Source organism: Castor canadensis, chromosome 17 (assembly GCF_047511655.1).
Source record: "Castor canadensis chromosome 17, mCasCan1.hap1v2, whole genome shotgun sequence".
NCBI classification, from domain to species: domain Eukaryota; kingdom Metazoa; phylum Chordata; class Mammalia; order Rodentia; family Castoridae; genus Castor; species Castor canadensis.
Window position 1 is genome coordinate 53,775,248 of NC_133402.1, and position 19,588 is coordinate 53,794,835.

Here is a 19,588-nt window from a genome sequence, read left to right on the forward strand (position 1 = left end):
CCCTCATTCACCGTTTGTTTAGGAAAGTTTTGGTGTGGGTTGGTGATGTGGCTCAAGTGCTAACAGCACTTGCCTAGCAAGTGTGAATCACTGAGTTCAAACCCCGGTGCCACCAAAAAAAAAAAAAAAGAAAAGAAAAAAAGTTTTGGGGTTACCTGATGGATGGTCTAACAAAGTCACCAAAGAAGTGCTTCCAGAACAGCAAGACTTCTTATGTAACTCTATTTCAGCTTCCTTAAACACACTGCCTACAGTTGGCCTATAAGAAATGAGATGGCACAGAACTTTGGAGATTCACAGAAAGGAAGAAATCTGGGCCATGTTTTGAGGTAGTGTCATTAAGTGTTCAAATGCACAGAAATGCAGGAAGGCTACTGTGTGGGTTTCAAGGGTGCAAGTTGGAGTCACAGTTATCCCTACTGCCCTACTACAAGCTAAATACATGGAATGCCCTTCTAAGGCACGAGCAGCATACTAACTAGCGTCTTGTGTCTCAGCAATAAAATTTAACCTCTTTTTTTGCAATTAATCGAGTTGTAAGATTTGATTTGCTGCAAATTTATTCTGCTCACTTTTGTAGAAAATTCAAAACTAACCAGGTATGCCTGTAATTCAGCTACTCCAGAGGTAGAGGCAGGAGGATCATGAGTTCCAGGACAACCCGAACAAAGCTATGGACAACCTGTCTCAAAAACAAAAGGGCTGGGGACATGGCTCAAGTGGTACAGTGCTTGCTTAGCAAGCACAAGGCCCTGGGTTCAATCCCCAGTACTTAGTTACTAAATAAATAAATGTACAGCATACACAAAACAGGGGCAAAACTCCTATGGGTCCATCTTACCTCATGAAAACATCACAAAATATTTGGTTTTGTCCCATCTGTAAAAAAAAAGAGAAAGAGACTGAGAAAGATAAAATACATCCATGATCTGAAAATTCAATATTTTGTGCCACGGGATCATGAGCAAGATATATAGAGGGGATGGCTATGGGGATGGCTCAAGTGGTAGAGCACCTGCCTAGCAAGTGCAGGATCTGAGTTTAAAACCCCAGTACTGCCAAGAAAAAAAAGATACACAGAGGGGAAATCTCAGAATGCATTTCATTTACAATATTAAGGCATGATGATATGTTAACTGTAAAAAATCTTTTGCCAGAGCAACAAACTTTGACCCAGTACAGATCACTGCTTAGTTCATAACTGAAGTTTTATTGGAACCTAGCCTTACTCATATATTTAAATTTTACCTATGACTTCTTTCACATTACATTGATTGACTAGTTGTGACAGAGACTGTATGGTCTCAAAGCCTACTAAAATATTTGCTATCTGGCCCTGGAGAAACAGCTTTCCCAACCTCTGTCCCAAAAACTAGAAGCTAATGGCCTCTTTAGGATCCTTATCTTATTGTCTGGGTTTCATTATCCCCAATGACAAGACCAAGCAAGAAAAGAGAAATCCAAGAGGAAAGTAGAGCATTGCTCCTTGATACCTCTAGCAAAGCAGTTCAGAGTCACCCATCCTAGGCCTTCCCAAGGGAGGAGACTCCTCCCAACATGGGGACAGCTTCATTCCAGGCCTCATAAGAGAAGGCAATACACTACATAAACTTTGGCAGGAAACATAGTCCTAAGACCAGTAGACATGGTAACTAGTTGGATTACTTTATTATCACACCTCATATCTCCATTCTTTTATTCCTCCCAGCTGGGTATCTTCCCCCACCTTAGACTATGTATTTTTCCCTTTGCATCCACTCCCAAAGAATAAATATTTGTTAAAGATAGATGAATATCTATGTGAATGAAGGACAAATATGGAACAATCAAATTTTCCACCTTTCCCCTCCCCACACCCAAAACTAGTCTTCTTAACATTGGGACCCAATAACTATCTGAATTATAATCCATTATGTTAACATTCTTCTCAGGTTGAACTTCTCTGTGTGTACTGCATTGGTAGAGCAGGGAGAAAGAGAGGATTGATTAATTACCTTCCTTAGTGAGGTCAGTCTCTAAACAGATATTATCTCTCTCTCTCTCTCTGCATTGGTATCATACAGTGTTCTGAATAATAAGGGTCAATGGGAAATGCTATTCACTCTGACCTGCCCTGTGCTCAGCAGATTAAGGTCTCTGAAAATAATGCAGTAGATAAAACTATTTAACACAGTGCATTAGGTACAATTGACACAATGGTGTTGCCTAACAACCAACCAAATTCCATGGCTTATGATAGCAAGCTTTTGTTCTCATACTCAGAAATCTGCAGGTTGGCTACAATATGGCTGATTTCTAATGGGCTCTGCCAGGCACCATGTTGGGCTGAGCTTAGATTTAGGCTATTCATTGAGCTGATATCCATTTAAGCTGTCCAAGAGCTTCCTGGGGAGGCTTTTGCACAAACATGTTTCAAGCCTACTAATCTGAAACATGTTTCAGATCTACTAATATTCCATTGGACAAAGCAAGACACATGGCCAAACCCAAGTCCAAGAGCAAGCAAATGCATTCCACCCACAAGACATGGCATGAGCACAGGCATTGTGGGAGAATGAGGCAGTGAAAGTAGGCCTTGACATGAGGATGGCTCTGTCAAGGGCTCTTGGCTGATAAGTACAGACCCAGCCAAGGGGAGGCAAGGTTCAGCAAGTCTGCCTCACAAGAAAAACAGGACATGCTGACCTGGTCAGGATAGTCTGTACTAAATAACAACATACCACAGCTTCTCTGTTTCTGCCACCTATGAGACTGGACCCATGCAAACTCAACCTGCACTTCAGCCCGCTTTCTCATACATGCTGTATAAATAAATACGCTTGGAGGCAGAGGGGGTCACTGGCATCTCTCATCAAGAGTGCTGGACCCACCAGCACTCTTTTTTCTACCACAGGCAGGATTCTCTTCAGACTAGTTTCTATCAACACTAGTTCCATGGAATACACTTCATGTTGTTCTATACACAATTGTTGTGTGCATAACCATGGAATGAAGCCTGATTTTTCAAACACAGCACCCACAAGGATCTTTACACTGAAAAAAAAAAGTGGAAAGCACCTCACAGATATTATGCTCTCTATACAACATGAAATGAAAATGTCTGGAATTGTAGGATTGTCCTCACACAGAAGTTGAAATTTTTCCCATGACTATACCATGAAATTGCAAAACTATGTGTCTGACTCTTACGATTCTCATCAAATGACCACTGCCAACTCATTAGGGTAGTTCAATGAATAATTGTCCAACCCTCCTTCTAGTCAGCAAAAGTCTAAACTGGGTTATAGTGAGAGATGCTGGCTTCTTTATCAGCCACTTGGTTCTAAATATCAAGATCTAGGAAGTAGCATCTGGGGTGAAAGCAAGTTAAGAGGCAAGCAGATAGTATCTTCAACTAAATTGGCTGTCAGATAGACAGAAAACAAATACTGGATACAAAACATTGAATACACCCCACCCACATCAGCAGGGTCCAGGACAGGAGCAGGGGAAGGCATTTCCTAGGGAGAATTCTGTAGAGCCTACAGCCCTTGACCTCACCAGTCCATGAAACAAACCATGGGTCAATTTGGACTAGCCACCAGTGGAGTGGCTCAACAATTATACATATTTAATACAAGGTTTATTGTACATTAGAATATTCTAAAACATGCTCCAGAGAACACAAGTCCTGTGGAATACTAGTGGATATCATGAAACAGAGCTCCATGATCAAGTGAGTTGTGATAACTCTGTGTAGATAAGGTTAGAGGGGTTTCTTGGCAGGACTTTGCAACCCTTCCTTACAATAATGTCTATCATAAGTATCCAAGAGGAATATATAGTTCACAACATTTTCCAAACAATTTGTTGATGAAATTCCCTCTTTCAGAATATTTTTAAACACACTTTAATAAGAATGGAAATAGTGACACAAATAAATTAACTTGGCATCCTACTTATAAACCTCACAGTACCAGAATGAAGATACACAAGAGAAAAGTTAAGTATATGGGGGGAGAGGGGATAGGAGAGAATGAAGGAGGGGGTGAATTCAACCATGATATAGTATAAGAACTTTTGTAAATGTCACCTTGTACCCCCAGTACAACAATAAAAAAAAACTTAAGTATAAACAAACTATATTGTGACCAACTTAACTATTTACTAACTCCTTCCACAATTTCTTCTCTTTTTTCAAACTGCAAAAGGAAGAATTTTCAATATGATTAAGCAGCTTTCCTTTTTGTATTTCCTCATACTGAACTTCCCATAGTCAATCAGAAGCATCTATTTCCCTTGAGAAGGTTAACACAGTAAGCCTGCCTTATTCACAGATTCATTTCATGTGGTTTTGAGTAAGCACAGTCAAAAAATAATAAATCACAAAAAATCAAAAGAATTTCAAAAAACAAAAATTTTTAATTCCCATGTGCTCATCACACAGCCCGGTGAATGCATAAAAGCTCTCCGTCAGTCCTGTGCTATTGTTATTTGTGCTTAAATTGTTGTGTGATCTGCTGAGTGTTTCCCTGCCCTTAGTTTTTTTGAAAATCTGCCTCTCCAAACGCAAATGGTACCCAAAAAAGCCAGGTAAAACTTATGGTAATCCTCCCAAGCCCAAAAGGGCACATAATGTGATTAATTTAAGTGATAAAATGAAAATTTTAGATTTGTTGAAAGGTGGCATGTCTTTAGTGGAAGTTGGGCTGTGTTGTGGGAAATATGAATCAGATATCCACAATACAATGCTAAACTCTATGCATCCTGAGCATTCGTGGTTTTTCCTCAATGGCAGTCTTCCTGGAACCATATACTTGCAGATACCAAGGGTCTACTATAATTATTATACAAAGAAGACAAAAAGAAAAACAGCTATTATTCAGCTTCATAATTTCAAACTAAGATTCTGTAGCAACTTAAATGGCTTATAAAAACAAGCATTTTCAGGAGAAAAAGGATTTCCTAAATCTCTTTAACTCCCTTAACTTAATAAGGGCTAAGCTTAAATTAGCTAAGCATACAGTTTCTTCTCCAACTGTGCCTCTCAAATCTTTTTTTTGAGGGGGGGTTGCTTACTGGGGCTTCAACTCAGGACATACACCTTGAGCCACTCCACTAGCCCTTTATTGTGAAGACTTCTTTTCAAGATAGGGTCTCACATGAACTATTTGCCTGGGCTGGCTTCGAACCTCAATCCTCTTGATCTCCACCTCCTAGGAGCTAGGATTACAGGCATGAGCCACCGGCGCCTGGCAATACTTCTCAAATTGATGTGCGCTTCTACAAGTCACCTAGTGATCTTGCTTAAAAATGCAGATTCTGATCCTTTAGGACCAGGTAGAGCCTAAGACTCTGCATTTCTCTTAAGTTCCCAGGTGACACTACTGCTGGTCCAGGGACCACACATTGAATGAAGAGATACCATAGGGAGGCAACCCTTATATAACTGATAGCTCACTATGAATATAGAAAAAATAGAAAGCCCAAGCTCTTCCACCCCAAACTGTGGGATGGTGGAATTAACAAAAGAAGCAGAGGACAATAAGAGGTACCTCAATCTTCCCTCCTTGGATTAGAGTCCCAGATATCACCAGTGTTAAGAAAGAGTTGAGGGGGTTGGGTGCATGACTCAGTGGTAGAGGGCTGGCCAAACAAGCTCAAGGTCCTGGGTTCAAACGTCAGTACTACCAGAAAAAAAAAAAAGGCATTGAAGGAATTTCCAGAAAGGAAAAGATTTCTATCCACCTGCAACTGCCAATGCTGGAATGGAAATACTCCTTAGTGTACCCTTGCACCAATTTGAATCTTTGGCCCCAAATCAAATTTGATGATGAGAAACAATTAGACAGAGAAAAGGCCTCTGTTAACTCTCCAAAGCTGCCTTCTGATCCTGTGGATGGCCCCAGAAGCTTCCCAAAGCTTCTGAAAGTCAACCTGTAGAGTCTTACAGAGAGATCACAATAATGGAGCACAACCAGACTACAGAGGTAGTCTGCCCAGAGAGAACCTAGGTCAGGGCTAAGTTAGCAGGGAAAGCTAGCGTAGTCAGAGAGGCTAAACCTGAGAGTACATAAACAGAAGACCACTAGCAGCAAATATCATCTAAACATCCCTCTGATGGAAATAGCCGACCATGGTCTTTTCCAAGCCAGGAAACAGCCCAGCTACAGAGATCAAGTATGTCCAGAAAACTATTCACCACACAAGAATCCCATACCCACCCCACCAGGCAAGGTCACATCTTCAAATGCAGCCCCCACTTTGAAGAGGCACACTGGGTGTGGACAGGAAGAGAGTGTCTATTTTATTTTTTAAAAAGCACAAATCTATAAAAATTATTTTAATGTCTGGCATGTGGGCTCACTAAAGCCAGTTTCACATGTTATTTCTTTTTTTTTTTTTTTGTCTTGCAGTGCTAGGGATTGAACTCAGGGCCTCATGCATGCTAATCAAGCACTCTACCACTGAGCTGCACTCCCAGCCTTCTAACCGCAATTTCAGATTCATTAATTAAGTCTAATAATTCTCAACCATTTGGAGGTATTAAGTGCCTCCAAGTTATTAATTTCTTCCCCCCACCCCAAGTCATTCCTCTTATTTCAAGGAGCTTCAAACAATTAAACTAACTTCTCTTTCCTTTCATTCAAACAGTATTTTACATATGCCCTGACACCATGGGAATGTCCTCAAGGGAAATACCTTGAAATAGCACATGTCACAATATCTAAATGATTTAAATGATACTGTCTCTGAGCTTCCTGTAAACTTGTGCTGTCAGGAAGAAATGTAGATGTATTGGCCAAGAACATCATGGTACAAACAGGACCTCAACAAACAGCAGAAAGAGGAATAATTAATACAAACACCTACACGCAGAGACACACACCTACCCCTAACCTGAATTCTGAAATTATACCCATATCTCTCAGCTACAAGCACCTCATCGAGTAGAGAGGAGGATGTCTCAGGAGCTCTGTGACATTTCCCACAGTGATAGGGCTGTCCTTTTCGACTCTATCTTCAACCTCATTTCCATTCCCATGAGAATCACTACCAGAGAGAGCTGCTGTTACCAAAAAGAAAATGTTTTATCCTTTAAGTTACTCACAACAGGATAAATTAATTAATAATATTGATGAAGATGACAATTATGATGATGATGGTGAGGATGAAAAACACTACATTGGGAAAACAAGAGCTGCTGTGTTCCCAACCCAAATACAAGCTAATGTTTTGCAGACTGTCTTAGAAAAACATGAAGGCCATTATAAAAATTACTGAAAAAGACATGTTTTAGACAAATATATAAACAAAGCCAAAAAAAAAAAAAACCACTTACTGGTGATTAGGAATAAAAAGCAAGAAGCTAGTAGCCAGGAGAGATAGGGTATACAAAGGAAGTCTATGCACTGAGTTATAACTTCTCTTTGGACCATGATTATAAGGCATAATTACCAGCCCCATTAGTGGGCAGAAAATGTACCTCTTGTGTCCTTCATTGTGTAAGTGTTTAGTTAACTATACCCGGTCCTTATTACAGAATTCTCAACAATACCTTTTATCATCTTCATAAAAATCTAATCCAGACAGGAACTGAGCAGATTCCCCAATTCAGTCAACATTAAGGTGCCCCAGCTAGAAGGAATCAGTATCATCTCTTCTCTCAGCAAACTGTCTCATTGGTAAACCATTTGTTTTAGATTCATTTGGCACGGATGATTATGTCTTCTAAGTGAATGAAACACTATCGTTCTTAAAGCAGCTGAACTCTGTTCCTTCAGCACACGCTGGGAACCATCCAAACACAACACAATTTACCAAAGATCAAACAAGCAGGTTTGTGCCCCAGCCCATTACATAGTCCAGGCCTGAGCAGCCTCCTCACAGGCCTGCAAACAGCCTGAGCTGCCCACTGGGCTCACTTTGTGTTCTCCTATACTTTCAATATCATACTCACCCATGAAGGCTCAGATCAAATTTCACTTCCTTAAAGAAGCCTTCCTTGGCCACTCAAACCTTCATTGATCTCCCCTTTCACTGAAACTTCTTGAGCAGGTATTGATTGTACCATAATTATACTGTTTAATCTTGTACTGTCTTGTATTTCTCAAGGTTTTTTTTAAATACAAGGGCATTTTCCAAAAAGAATTTGAAGATCTCTCTACCAAAGGGTTTCTCAATAAAGGATTAGAGTCCAGGTTTTTAATTAATCATAATTAACTTAATTATAGTTTAAATGATAGGGTTCTTTGTTGAAAGTCCTACTGTTTCCTGATCTTACCAGGGCAATGAATACTGAGTCAAGATACCTATCTCAAAAGAGGCTGCTACTCCCTCACAGCTCATTAGCTTTCTGATGACCCCTCTCTGACGCACTCACTACTTACCCCACACTCCTGACTCACCAGCTTGCTTTCCTGACTTCAGTTCTTCTTTTCTACCCGCTAGCCTGGGCATTGCCTTCCATGAGGACAACCACCTCTACTTCAGGCTCATCTCTCCTTGTTTAGAACTTTTTCTGCCTGCCTGGAGTAGCCAGCTCTAGGCTGCTATTCCAATATCCTCCTAATTGATAATCTTGGTTCACCTGGCCTTCTAGGAGCCATTTGGCAACTCTCTGCTACCCCCTCCTGGCAATTTGTGGCATTGTGTCAGATCTTTTCAAGGAAACCAGCCAGTAGCCTTAACTCTTTAAATTCTAGTTAAATCCTGTGGATTTGACATGCCTGGTGAGAAATGGCCACTTAATATCACATAAGAGATGTTTGAAGTTTATCTACTGTTCGTTAACTCTGACTTGCTTATCCCGCATTCAGCTATTCATAATCAACTAGCCCTGCCTTTATGTCAATAGACCTAATAGAGCTAAAAGGCTGCCCTAAAAATCTAGACATCTAGACCAAATGCCAGACTTATTGTCTGGGGGAGGGGGGATGTGTACATGTGCATGTGTAAAATAAGAGGAAATGTGAACTGTATATGTGGAGCACTGGCATTTTAAACAAATCATCTTATGACCCTCTCTTTCTGTTTCCTTATCCACACAACAACAGGGGTTAAATTCTGATGGGACCCAGTGATAATTCACAAAGATTAGTTTATATAATTGCCTGGTAAGATTGCTAAAATTAAAATTTATCAGTATCACCCCTAGAGATTCTAATTTTCCAGGTGGAGCCCAGAGATCTGTTTTTGTTGTTATTGTTGTTGTTGTACTTTTTAATTAGCCTATATTGATAGTGTGAGAGGAGAGCTACATTTTTTTAACCATTACAAGGTAATTCTAGTGCAAGTGGTCCATAGGAAACATTAGTCCACTAGCCATCTTCTAACCTATTACTCCATTCCTTGATTTAGCAAAAACCATGCACTCTGAGTGCCAGCCTAAAAAAGACCTAGGGGGAAAAAAGGCTTCTGTGAATAAGCATCTTTTATAAGCACAGTCATCATGAAAGATTTTCTCTACTTGCAGCAGAGATTATGCTACCAAAATATGCCTAACACCAGCATCTGATGCAAGGGAGAGTGTTGTAATTTAATAACCCTCTCCTCCATAATTTATTACACAGGACCTTGCAGCATACAGACATAATAAATAACTGAGTCAGCAAATATTTTAGCACCCAAGAGACAAGCAACTACTAAAAATACACTGTGGTATCCTTCATTAGGCCTGGAGGCGTGAACTTGGAGAAGCATTTTTTAATTGTTAACTGTTTAACTGAATGAAGACTTACCAGACTAACTTGTCATTCTAATATTGCTTAACCAAAAAAGAAGTTGTTTCAGACAGTTTCCACAGCTACTCAAAGTATAGTTATACTGCATTCCAAGGGCAGGGCTTGGTGTCTCAAACTTTAATATGCATTTGGATTAATGGGGCTCTGTTTAAAACATAGATTCTGTTTCAGGAGTTCTAGGGTGCAGACTGAGATTGTGCATTTTGAACAAGTCCTTGGTGAAACTGAGGGAAACCCTGAATAAACCCTCTAGCTTGCTTCTTGCTACTTGCTTTTATCACCAGTTTTAGAAGTCATCTAAAGGATGTGCTTCCATTAGAGCTGCTATCAAATAACACCTCTGATATATTGGGTTAGAATGGTAAGGGTTGACTAAGTTGGTTATCAGGAATTTGTAGGTGGCTCAGATCTTTTGATGTCAGAGGACCAAAACTCCACCCTCAGAGCACAATAGTGCTGCCATTTTCTGAACATGGATCCTATGAAGAGTCATGGGGTTTGATTAAGCATGCACAGACCACCAATTACTTCCCTTTTCCCTTCCTCTAATCCCCTTCCCCACACCTCAGACTACCCTGCTTCTTTATCCTATAAATAATCCTAATGTCCATCCTCAGGGAGGCAGATTGAGGCTAGTGCTTTCAACTCCACATGACTGACTGCTTTCGTGAATAAACTCTTTCCTTTTTGCAAAATTCATGGCTTCGATGATTGGCATACTGCCTGGTGGCAAAGCAGGCCTGGTTGGGTACCACTGGGTGATATACAATGCTGCTGGTCTGCCAGTCAAACTTTGAGTGGCAAGGCTTTCTTTAGGTTTCTGTTCTGGAACAGTCCTGCCTGCCTGCCTGATAATCCCAGTGTTACCTCTTATTATTAATCATCTAATTTAGGGCAAGTTTGTGAGAATTAGAGGAAGAATGGCTGGCTGTAAAACACCTGGCACCTTATTCAATCCCTTCATGAAACACCTGTAGCAGATTATTTTTCAACATTCTTCCCATCTTTCCTGGTTCATCTTCTACCCTGTGTCTTCAGTCTTCACTGTCCCAAACTATCTTCCCTTCTTTGCACAATAGAAGAAAGAGAAGACTATGCAATGGAAGCAGGCTCCATGCTGCTGGCATCTGTATAGTCACAGCTGAAATAAGAGGTAAGGAAGACCATTTGAACACTTGAGCATTTGTTGAAACACTTGTTCCAATAAAAGCATTTGTTGAAACAATGAAGAAGCTAGAAGTTCCAGGAACTTATAATGCAACTACCCCATGACTTTAGTTAGGATAATTGCTACAGTCAGTCTCACTTGTAGGTTCCAGAATGTTAACACGATAACTCATAAACCCTAGAAAAGATAAATCCCCATATTCTCATATTTAGCATTGCCAGACTTTTCTTTCTGATGCTGGGAATCAAATTCAGAACCTTGTATCTGCTAGCCAAATGCTCTGCTACTGAGCTACATCCCAGCCAACCATACAATTTTAAATGGATATACTTATACTAAAACTTATTCATATGTATCCAAAGTTGAGATTTAACTGGGTATCCTGTACTTTTGTTTGCCAGATCTGGCACCCCTACCAATATTCTATTACCCAACCAAAATTTGACACCATGGCCATGGGCTGATCCAAATTTATTTTCTACCTCTTATTTTATTTTCACTTCTCTTCTGTTCATCCTTTATCTCTCTTCTTCCTTCCCAATATAGTTTTGCTTCTCTTTCCTTTCCTGGATTTTATAGTTAACAGGTATTGGCATTTTCTGAATAACTGCATTTTTTTTTCAGTAATGGAAACCCACAATTGAAATTTAGGAAGTCCCTAAAGGTAAAAGAACAGAAGAAAGAGCCAGTCCAACTCTGAGTCTTCCAACTCCCACCAGAAAGGTGTTAACACTTGAGAAGTGAATTTAGACAATTAGTCATTTTTTTAAAGAGAAGATAAGTATTATTTTTGCAAAAAGGAGTTTTTTAAAGCCAGGAGAATCAAGAATAACAGATATTAAGGAATAGAGCTCTTTTGCTAACATTTTATAAAAAACAAAGATTTTCACTTTCTAACCCTCAACCCCCAAGTGGTGGGTGGCATGACTTATTATCAGATATTTACAAGCTCAACAGGGTTGCTATAGTTTGGACAAGTCTCTGCCAAAGGCCCATGAGTTAAAGGCTTGGTCACCAGCCTGTGGTGCTATTAGGAGTTGGTAGAGGTATTAGGAGGTAGGGCCAGTGGAAGGAAGTTAGGTCATGGAGTGCATTCCTTGAAGAGGATACTAAGACTCCAGCTTCTCCTCGTCCTCTTTACTTGCTTCACAGCCACCAAAAGGTGGCTCCTACCATGATGTACTGTGCCACCATAGGCCCAAAGTTATAGGGAATAGTAACCATGGGCCAAAGCCTCTGAAACCATGAGCCACAATAATTCTTTTCTCTCAGATATTTTTTTCACAGTGACACAAATTTGACTAACACAAGGGTGAAGAGACTTAAGTGTAAGAAAACAAAACTGAGCTTTGGGTACTAAGCCTAGGACCCACACCTTGCTGAACCTTTGTGATCATGGAGCTGTGTGAGGTCAGAATGTGTCAGCTATGAATCTTTTGTCTGCAGGTAACAGAAAACATGACAAACAGGGAATTTCCTGGGTGTCATAACTGCAAAGCCCAGGTGTTGTCTAGCTTCCCACATGACTTGCTCCAAAGGCCAAAACCATGTTCTTGGTTCTTGGGGAGTTTTCCTCTCTGTTTCTCAGCACTAGCATCCTCTATACTGGCAGCTCCATTCTCAGAACAAATTGCTTTTTGTGGATTTCATGGGAGACAAGAAAAATTCTTTAGCTTCTCATACTTTCAAGGTAAGGGAGGCAGGAAGTAAACAGACAAGAAAGGAATCCTATTTCCAAAACCCCAGAAAAAAACTATTTGGGAAGCATTGGCCATGCCTGGATTGTGACTCTATCCCCTACTTAACTACTATGGAAAGAGAAATGCAATTATCTGATTGACTTAGGGCTCTGAACCAAATATGAACCACCCCAAAGCATACAGCCTGAAACAGGGCACACTCCTCCAGTGACTATGTCCTGTCTTGTCATCAAACTTTTGGGTTCTGAGAGGTTGTGCAACCAACTGAAATTCCTTAGACCCACAGATACCTGAGCTCTCTCCTGGTCTTTTCCCAGGTAGGTCAACCTATTTTCTACTCATAATAAGAATACTCATTGGACTCCCTACCCAAAACTCAGCCTCCTTCTGCAGCTATTCTCTTAGGAGTGGCCACATCAGAGTGCGAATCCAATGAGTGACTGGATTCCAGATGTGGATTGTTTTTTATCCAGCCAAGATTTATTTCCCCTATTTTCTGGTAAAAGCATCATGTTTGCTTAGTTAACCACCCTCTCCTAGTCTTAATATGGTTTGAATGGGGTGGAACCAACTTTCCAGCTCTAGAAATGAGCAAAGAATGAAGGCCAAGTTGAACAGAAAATCCCATGGTCTTTGCCATAGTGGTTGGTTCAGAAACAAGCCAATGACACTTCATCACAGGACTGCTCTGGACGTATCCAGAAAACAAACTTCCTTTGTTATTAGAGAGAAAAGTAAATTTGATCAACTTGCCACCATTTTTGGAAAGTCTTCCTGACAATAATGTTAACACAGGGAAAGGCAGGTCCAAGAGAAGAGATGGGTTAGATGGATCTAGTCATGTTTAAAGTCAGTACAAAACCTCAGTTTTTCAGTTAAGTTGCTTCTTTTTCTAAAACCAGTTTAGGTTAGGTTTCTGTCATGTGCAACAAAAGAGCTATTGCTAGGGCCATTGCCAGTCTATACACATCTATGTGAGAGTTAGAAAAATACCCAGCCTGAGTGGGCTCAGTGCTGTACATTTAAGGCAGAGCACATTAATTAGAAAAAGGCTCACTTCCGCTACAAACATAGAGACCAAGCCAGGAAGTTGTACAGTTTGTAGAGTTGGATTCAATTTAGACTCTACTCATGCTCTCAGCTCAACAGCTTTGCATACGCCCTGGCTGTGTGCATTTATACGGCATCCTTAAGCCTGGTTGAACCTAGTTACGATAAGTTCAAAATTATTAACTCAAGTGAATCTTTCATTGACAAAGGTGTTGGTTATAGTAGGCCATGTCAGAATCTCCAGGTAAAAATGGGTAATAGGAGGACCAAAGTTACCAGTTGTCGATCCACACAGAATATACTCAATAAATGACTGACTATCAATACCAACATGGATGAACTGCTGGAAATAGATAAGAAGGGCTCTCCATCTGGTGGATGATGCAGGGCATTTGAACAGAGACCAACATCTAGAACTTGCCAGAATGGGCCAGCAGAGTACAGCAGCTGAAGAATTCCTTGGTATGTGGCAGGAAGCTTTTGCCAAAGACTGGCTGTGGTGTTTATTCATCTTTTTATTTTTTGAAATTAGTAAATATTAATTGTACAAAGGGGTTTCATTGTGATTATTCCATACATGCACATAATGTAATCAAATTTACCCTCTCTATTACTCTCTCTTATCTCTATCTCCCTGTCCCTCTTTTAAAAACAATTTAAGCTCTTGGCTCTCTGCTCTCTCCCTCTCCCACCTGGCAATAAAGAATCTCTTGGCCAGATCACTCCTCTCCACGTGGTCACTTTTGGGGCCCATATTTCCTTACATTTGGTGCCATGACTCAGGGCAGGGCTCCCCACTAATACTGGTGGGACCCCGATTCTGACTCACCCCACAACCACCCTGAGGACGTGACTGGCTAGGACTCATCCTCCCGATCGCCCTTGCTTACATCCAACACCGGACATCTTGGTGAGTCCACACACCCCTATTGGGCTCCCACTGCGGTCTCTCCCTTCGGTGTCTCTGGGTTTTCAACATTTCCCCTTTCTGATCATCCCTGGGACTCAGACGGTGGGGAAAGCTCTCCCTATCTGCCACGGGCTTGGGTCTATTCTTGTCGTCCTCGGCCCTCGCAGACTGCCCTCCAAGAAAAGCCTGGCACCGGGTGACCCATAGCCTCTACAGGCCTTTTTGGCCTGCAAACCACCTGAACTCAGCGACGGCTGGTTCTCGTGCGCTTTGTGTTTTCTCGGATATTTGTGCTGCGCGAGGACGCCCCACAGTACATAATATCCTCCTCTCCCATTCCAGGACCGGGTCCCTCATAATGGGTGCCTCTACATCTTCTCTGCTGTCTGACTCCCCATTGAGATGCCTCCTCAATAATTTAGACACCTTGGGTTTGACCCCAGATATAAAACCAAAAATTTGATCCGCTTTTGCACTCAAATCTGGCCCACTTATCCTTTAGACAACCAAAGTCACTGGCCCCTTTTCGGGTCTTTAAATCCCAACCTTTTATGGGACATATAACTACTATGAGCGATCAGGACGATGGGGAGAGATTCCATTATGTCCAAGCCTTTTCATACCTCCATCTAAATCCGGCTCTCTGACTTCAAACCCTCCCTCTGTACTTTCTGTTCCCCTGCGCAGATTCTGTCAGCCTGTAAACCAGTTTCTAAATCAGCCAATTCCTCTCCAAACCTCCTCCTTCCCCATGTAAACAGACTTCTTGCACTACTTACCATACTTATCTCCTCCTATCTTCCTGAAAAACTTTCCCTGTCATGGAGTTAGGCAAGCCACTCCTTGCCAATTCTGGCCTCAAGGTGATTCCAGCTCTGAGACAGCTCATGCTTTATTTGGTGACCAGAGAGTGGAGGTTTCGTTTTGCTGAAAGCCTGCCAATACCAATCAATGGGAGCAACCTGGAGACACAGGTGATGGCTAATCCCTCAGGCGTGTGTCATGCCTCCAGGCTCTGCCTTCCCCTCCCTTACCTAAGATGTCAGCTCACCTTTTCTGCCTCCTCCATGGTCTCACTGCGTGTCCTTTGTCTCTGTCTGCTTTCCCCTCCCTGGGCTTACTGGGACCCTGTCTCCCATGAAAAACCTGTAGCATGGTACCTTATGACTTAAGTTATTCCAACTAGTTTGCCAGGCCTCAGTCTAACGTGACTTTAAATCAGCTGCTTTACAAAAAGCGCTTACAAAAAACTGCGGCTGCCACGCTCACACTCTAATTCCGCCCCCACAAGTGGAGAAGGGAAAGCAAACAGGCGCACCTGTGCACAGGATGCCGGCTTCTGGACACAGCAAAAACGCCTGCCATAGCTAAGAAAATCCATAGAGAGGACCCAGCACATCCTGGGCCGCCAGCCACACGTGACGATGGCTGTGGCCCGCCACCACTTCCCCTAGAATAAATGCGAGCAGAGTACACAGGAAGGGGGGAGGGGCGACAGGCCACAGGATCAGGCCTAGGCAGTCAGGGTCATTTGTCCCAGCTGGGTGTGGAGGGAGTGGCGCCTTGTAGAAGCTCTGCTCCTAGCCCCTCCTCACACCTCAGGGCATCAGACCCAACCCTTGTAAGTCAATTGTTAGCTCAAGGTTATAGTTCCAGAAATAACAAAATACACATTACTGTGGTCTCTAAACTTCTCATTTAGAATTTTCTATACCTTTGGCCTCAGCATAAATTTTTCCCTCCAAATATTAACACTAGTTGTCCCATATGGCACTGTTACTGGCCTGAGAGGCCCTCTGAATGCCCTTCTCTAACTTTAACATTTTGTTCTTTCTAGGTGGGACCTGCACCTTCCAGTCTTTGGCTGGTAGATGTTGGAAGCTTTGTACTGAGGTCGGCCTCAGTGTGCCTTGGGTGACCAAGAGAAGTGGCCTTCACAGGGTTCCTTAAATTACAATACCACACTCCAATTAGACCTTTTCTATAAAAGTAAAAGTAAACTGAGGTCCCCTATACAAATTTCTCTCATTTTTCTCTCATTAGAAAAGCAATGGGTTCTGGCCCAGGCCACTCAGGTTGGAAATGATTATATGGCTCAAGCAGTAGAGTGCCGCTTACAAGCATAAAGTCCTGAGTTCAAGCCCAGTACAGCCAAAGTAAGAAATAATAATAATAACATTTGGGGCTGTGGAAGTAGCTCAATGGGAGAATGTCTACCCAGTATGTGCAAAGCCCTGGTTCAATTCCCCAGCATTACTAAAAAACAAAAATGGTAAAGAAGATAAGTGCCATCTCATAGTAGAAAAATGTAGTTTAACCTAGACCAGATCCCTCATTCTTCAAGCAAGGAAACTGAGGCCCAGAACAGTTCAAAGATTTGCTCTCCAGAGTGTCAGGTGTCAATGTAAAATAACAACTTTACTTTACATCAACAACCTATCAGAAAGCATACCACGGTGGACTCAGAGTCACAGGTGAGAGAGGTTCTCCTCAAAGATAAATTTCTAACAGTCAGCCCCAGATATTCGTAAAAAACTCAGACTGTGGCTAAAGGGAAAAAGTCATTGAACCAAGTAACACAGCTAGCCATGTCTGTATTTACGGCTATGTCTGTATGTCCAGGACCTTTCTAACAGGAGAGAAAAAGATAAGAGACACCAATGGCTGCTCTCAGAGAGGGCCCCACCCTACTGAAGCCTGTATCCTGAACTTGCTACTATGGTGGACAGGAGGGGCACTTCTGAAGAGAATGCTTAAGGGGGGACAGCCCGGGAGACAGCCCCGCCCCCAACCAGGACCCTGCCCTCTGCAAGGGTAACCACTGGATGTCTAAGTGCCCCCCGTCACCAGATAGAAGGTGAGGTGCCACCTTCCTATGGATTGATGGGTCCAAGCCTCCTGGCCACACTCCACTTCTTGGCATCAATGTTGAGGAGCCATAATGGCAGAAAAACAAAAGGTCATTTTCCTCCTAGACAGTGGAGCCCGTTTCTCTGTTTTACCTTTTTCTCCTGGTCCCTGGTCCAATGACAAAAGTTATCGTTCGGGGCAAATCTGGCTAGCCCCTAGAGCGCTAGTTTACCTGGCCTCTGGCCTGCTCTTGGGGAGACCTCCTCTTCTGTCACTCTTTCCCCATAGTACCTGAAACTCCAGTGTCCCTGCTGGGACGGGATTTACTATCTCAACTAAAAGCTCAAATTCTCCTCCCCCACAGGCAGCTATCTCTGCTGCCTCCTCCTTCAGGAACAAAGAAGATTACACAGTGTGGACTGATGAGATGAGTATAGGGTGAGCCAGGATAGCCCTCCCTATTCAAATAAAACTCAAAAATCCCTCACAGTTTCCACACCTAAAACAATATCCCCTAAAGCCTGAGGGATCATGAGGCCTCATGCGTATCATAAATTCCTTAAAACAACAAGGGCTACTAATTAGTTGCTCCAGCCCCTATAATAAATTTAAAATTCTTATAAAAGTTAATTTTAAAATACAAGTTACAAAGTAAACAACTGGAAAGGATATAGATAGGTAATAAATGTATTTTTTGAGAAGTTAAAGGAAAAAGGAATGGTTTTTAGATGAGAAGGGATTTTGTAAAGAAGGGGTTTGTCCTAAAAATTGTTTCAAATAGGAAGGATAAGGACAAACCATCGAAGGGTTTAGTATGTTGTATGAAGGTCTGAGTAAGTTTGAAAAGTGCATAATAAAAGCTTCGGTGTGTGATAAAGTTGAATGCAATCTAAGAGTCGCCTAAAAGATTTTTAGGGTCATGTCAAACTAAATCAAATCCTCTATGAAATAACAAGGTTATCTTAATATTGTTCTGCTCTGAGTAACATCTACAAAAAACCATTACAGAGAAAGATTTTATCAAAGAAATTATTTGTGTTTTCTGCTGATCTTGTCAAGCTTTAAGTACTACTAAATCAGAGTTCATTTACGTATTTGCTTATGTGTCTTAAATGACCACCTTGTAACAGTGTTATCTGAATATGGTACAAACATTTAAAAGGTTAAAAGTGTCAATTTATATAAAATAATGAGCTAAAGCTTTCTTTTATCCAAGAGTGTTACATTTAAATCCTGACAGCCCCTGCCTCCCACAGGTCAACTACCTAGGTGTGGCCTTAAAGGGACAGACTCACTCCGAGTCATAAATGCATCAACCCAATCTTCCGTTTCCCAACCCCCATACCATAAGACAGCTTACAGCTTTCCTGGCAGTTATAGGATTTTGCAGAATTTAGATCCCTAGGTTTGTAGTCCCTGAGCAGACACATTTTTATGCTCCTCCTAATATTCCTATTTGGGTCTTAGATAATGTATGGCCACCCATTTCTCTTAGAAAAATTTGCCTCCAACAGATTCTGCTGCTCTGGCTGACTACCTGCCTTTCAGGGAACTTCTCAGAGAGCATGCAAACCAGATCCTGCCCCACCCTATAACAATTTCTGTTAAACCAGGGCATCTTGTTCTCCAAAAAGGATCTTCTACCCTCTCCATTGGGACTTCGGTGGACCAGCCCTCATCTGGTCATTCTCATGACACCCACTGCTGTCAAGCTCAATGGGTTCCCCAATGGCGTCACCTCTCAAGAAACAATTAGAAAAATGGAGAAGGGAAGTGGAGGACTCTTGACATTGTCTAGGGAACAACATTTCACAGTGGTTCTCTTGGCCAATGCCCATCCTAATGCCTACGTTTCTTGCTCTCCTATTCTTAAGCTCCCTCCATTGTATCACACTACATGTCTGCTCTTGCTAACCAAAACTTTAACCAGTTGTACCTCCAGGGATACCAACCTCTCCAAAACGCCAGGATGGTTGGCTGATACCCACCATGCGGAGGTCGGAGGATTGGCTCGAGACTCTTTATGACCTATGGCTACAAGGGACCTTCATCAACTTCAGGGAAGAGGAAATTTTCATTTTCGGAGCCTGAGTGTACACTGTCATGAGGCTCAGATCCCAACATTGTTTGCCAACTAACCCTCCCTTCCCCTATGCCACCCCTTGCCAGCTCGAAGAAGCCAGAGCAA

General features: G+C 41.9%; 1 protein-coding gene across 2 annotated transcripts in view; it reads right to left on the reverse strand.

Annotated features, from left to right (window-relative positions):
- Positions 1 to 19,588, reverse strand: part of Cpne4 (copine 4) — a 661,593-nt gene that overhangs the window by 626,669 nt on the left and 15,336 nt on the right. The window contains exon 2 of one of the 2 annotated variants that reach the window (XM_074059820.1): positions 842 to 879. In XM_074059820.1, coding sequence (XP_073915921.1) covers positions 842 to 879 — 38 coding nt within the window. Of the gene's footprint in view, positions 1 to 841; positions 880 to 19,588 lie in introns of those variants that run through there. The other variant, XM_074059816.1, reaches the window with a different exon arrangement.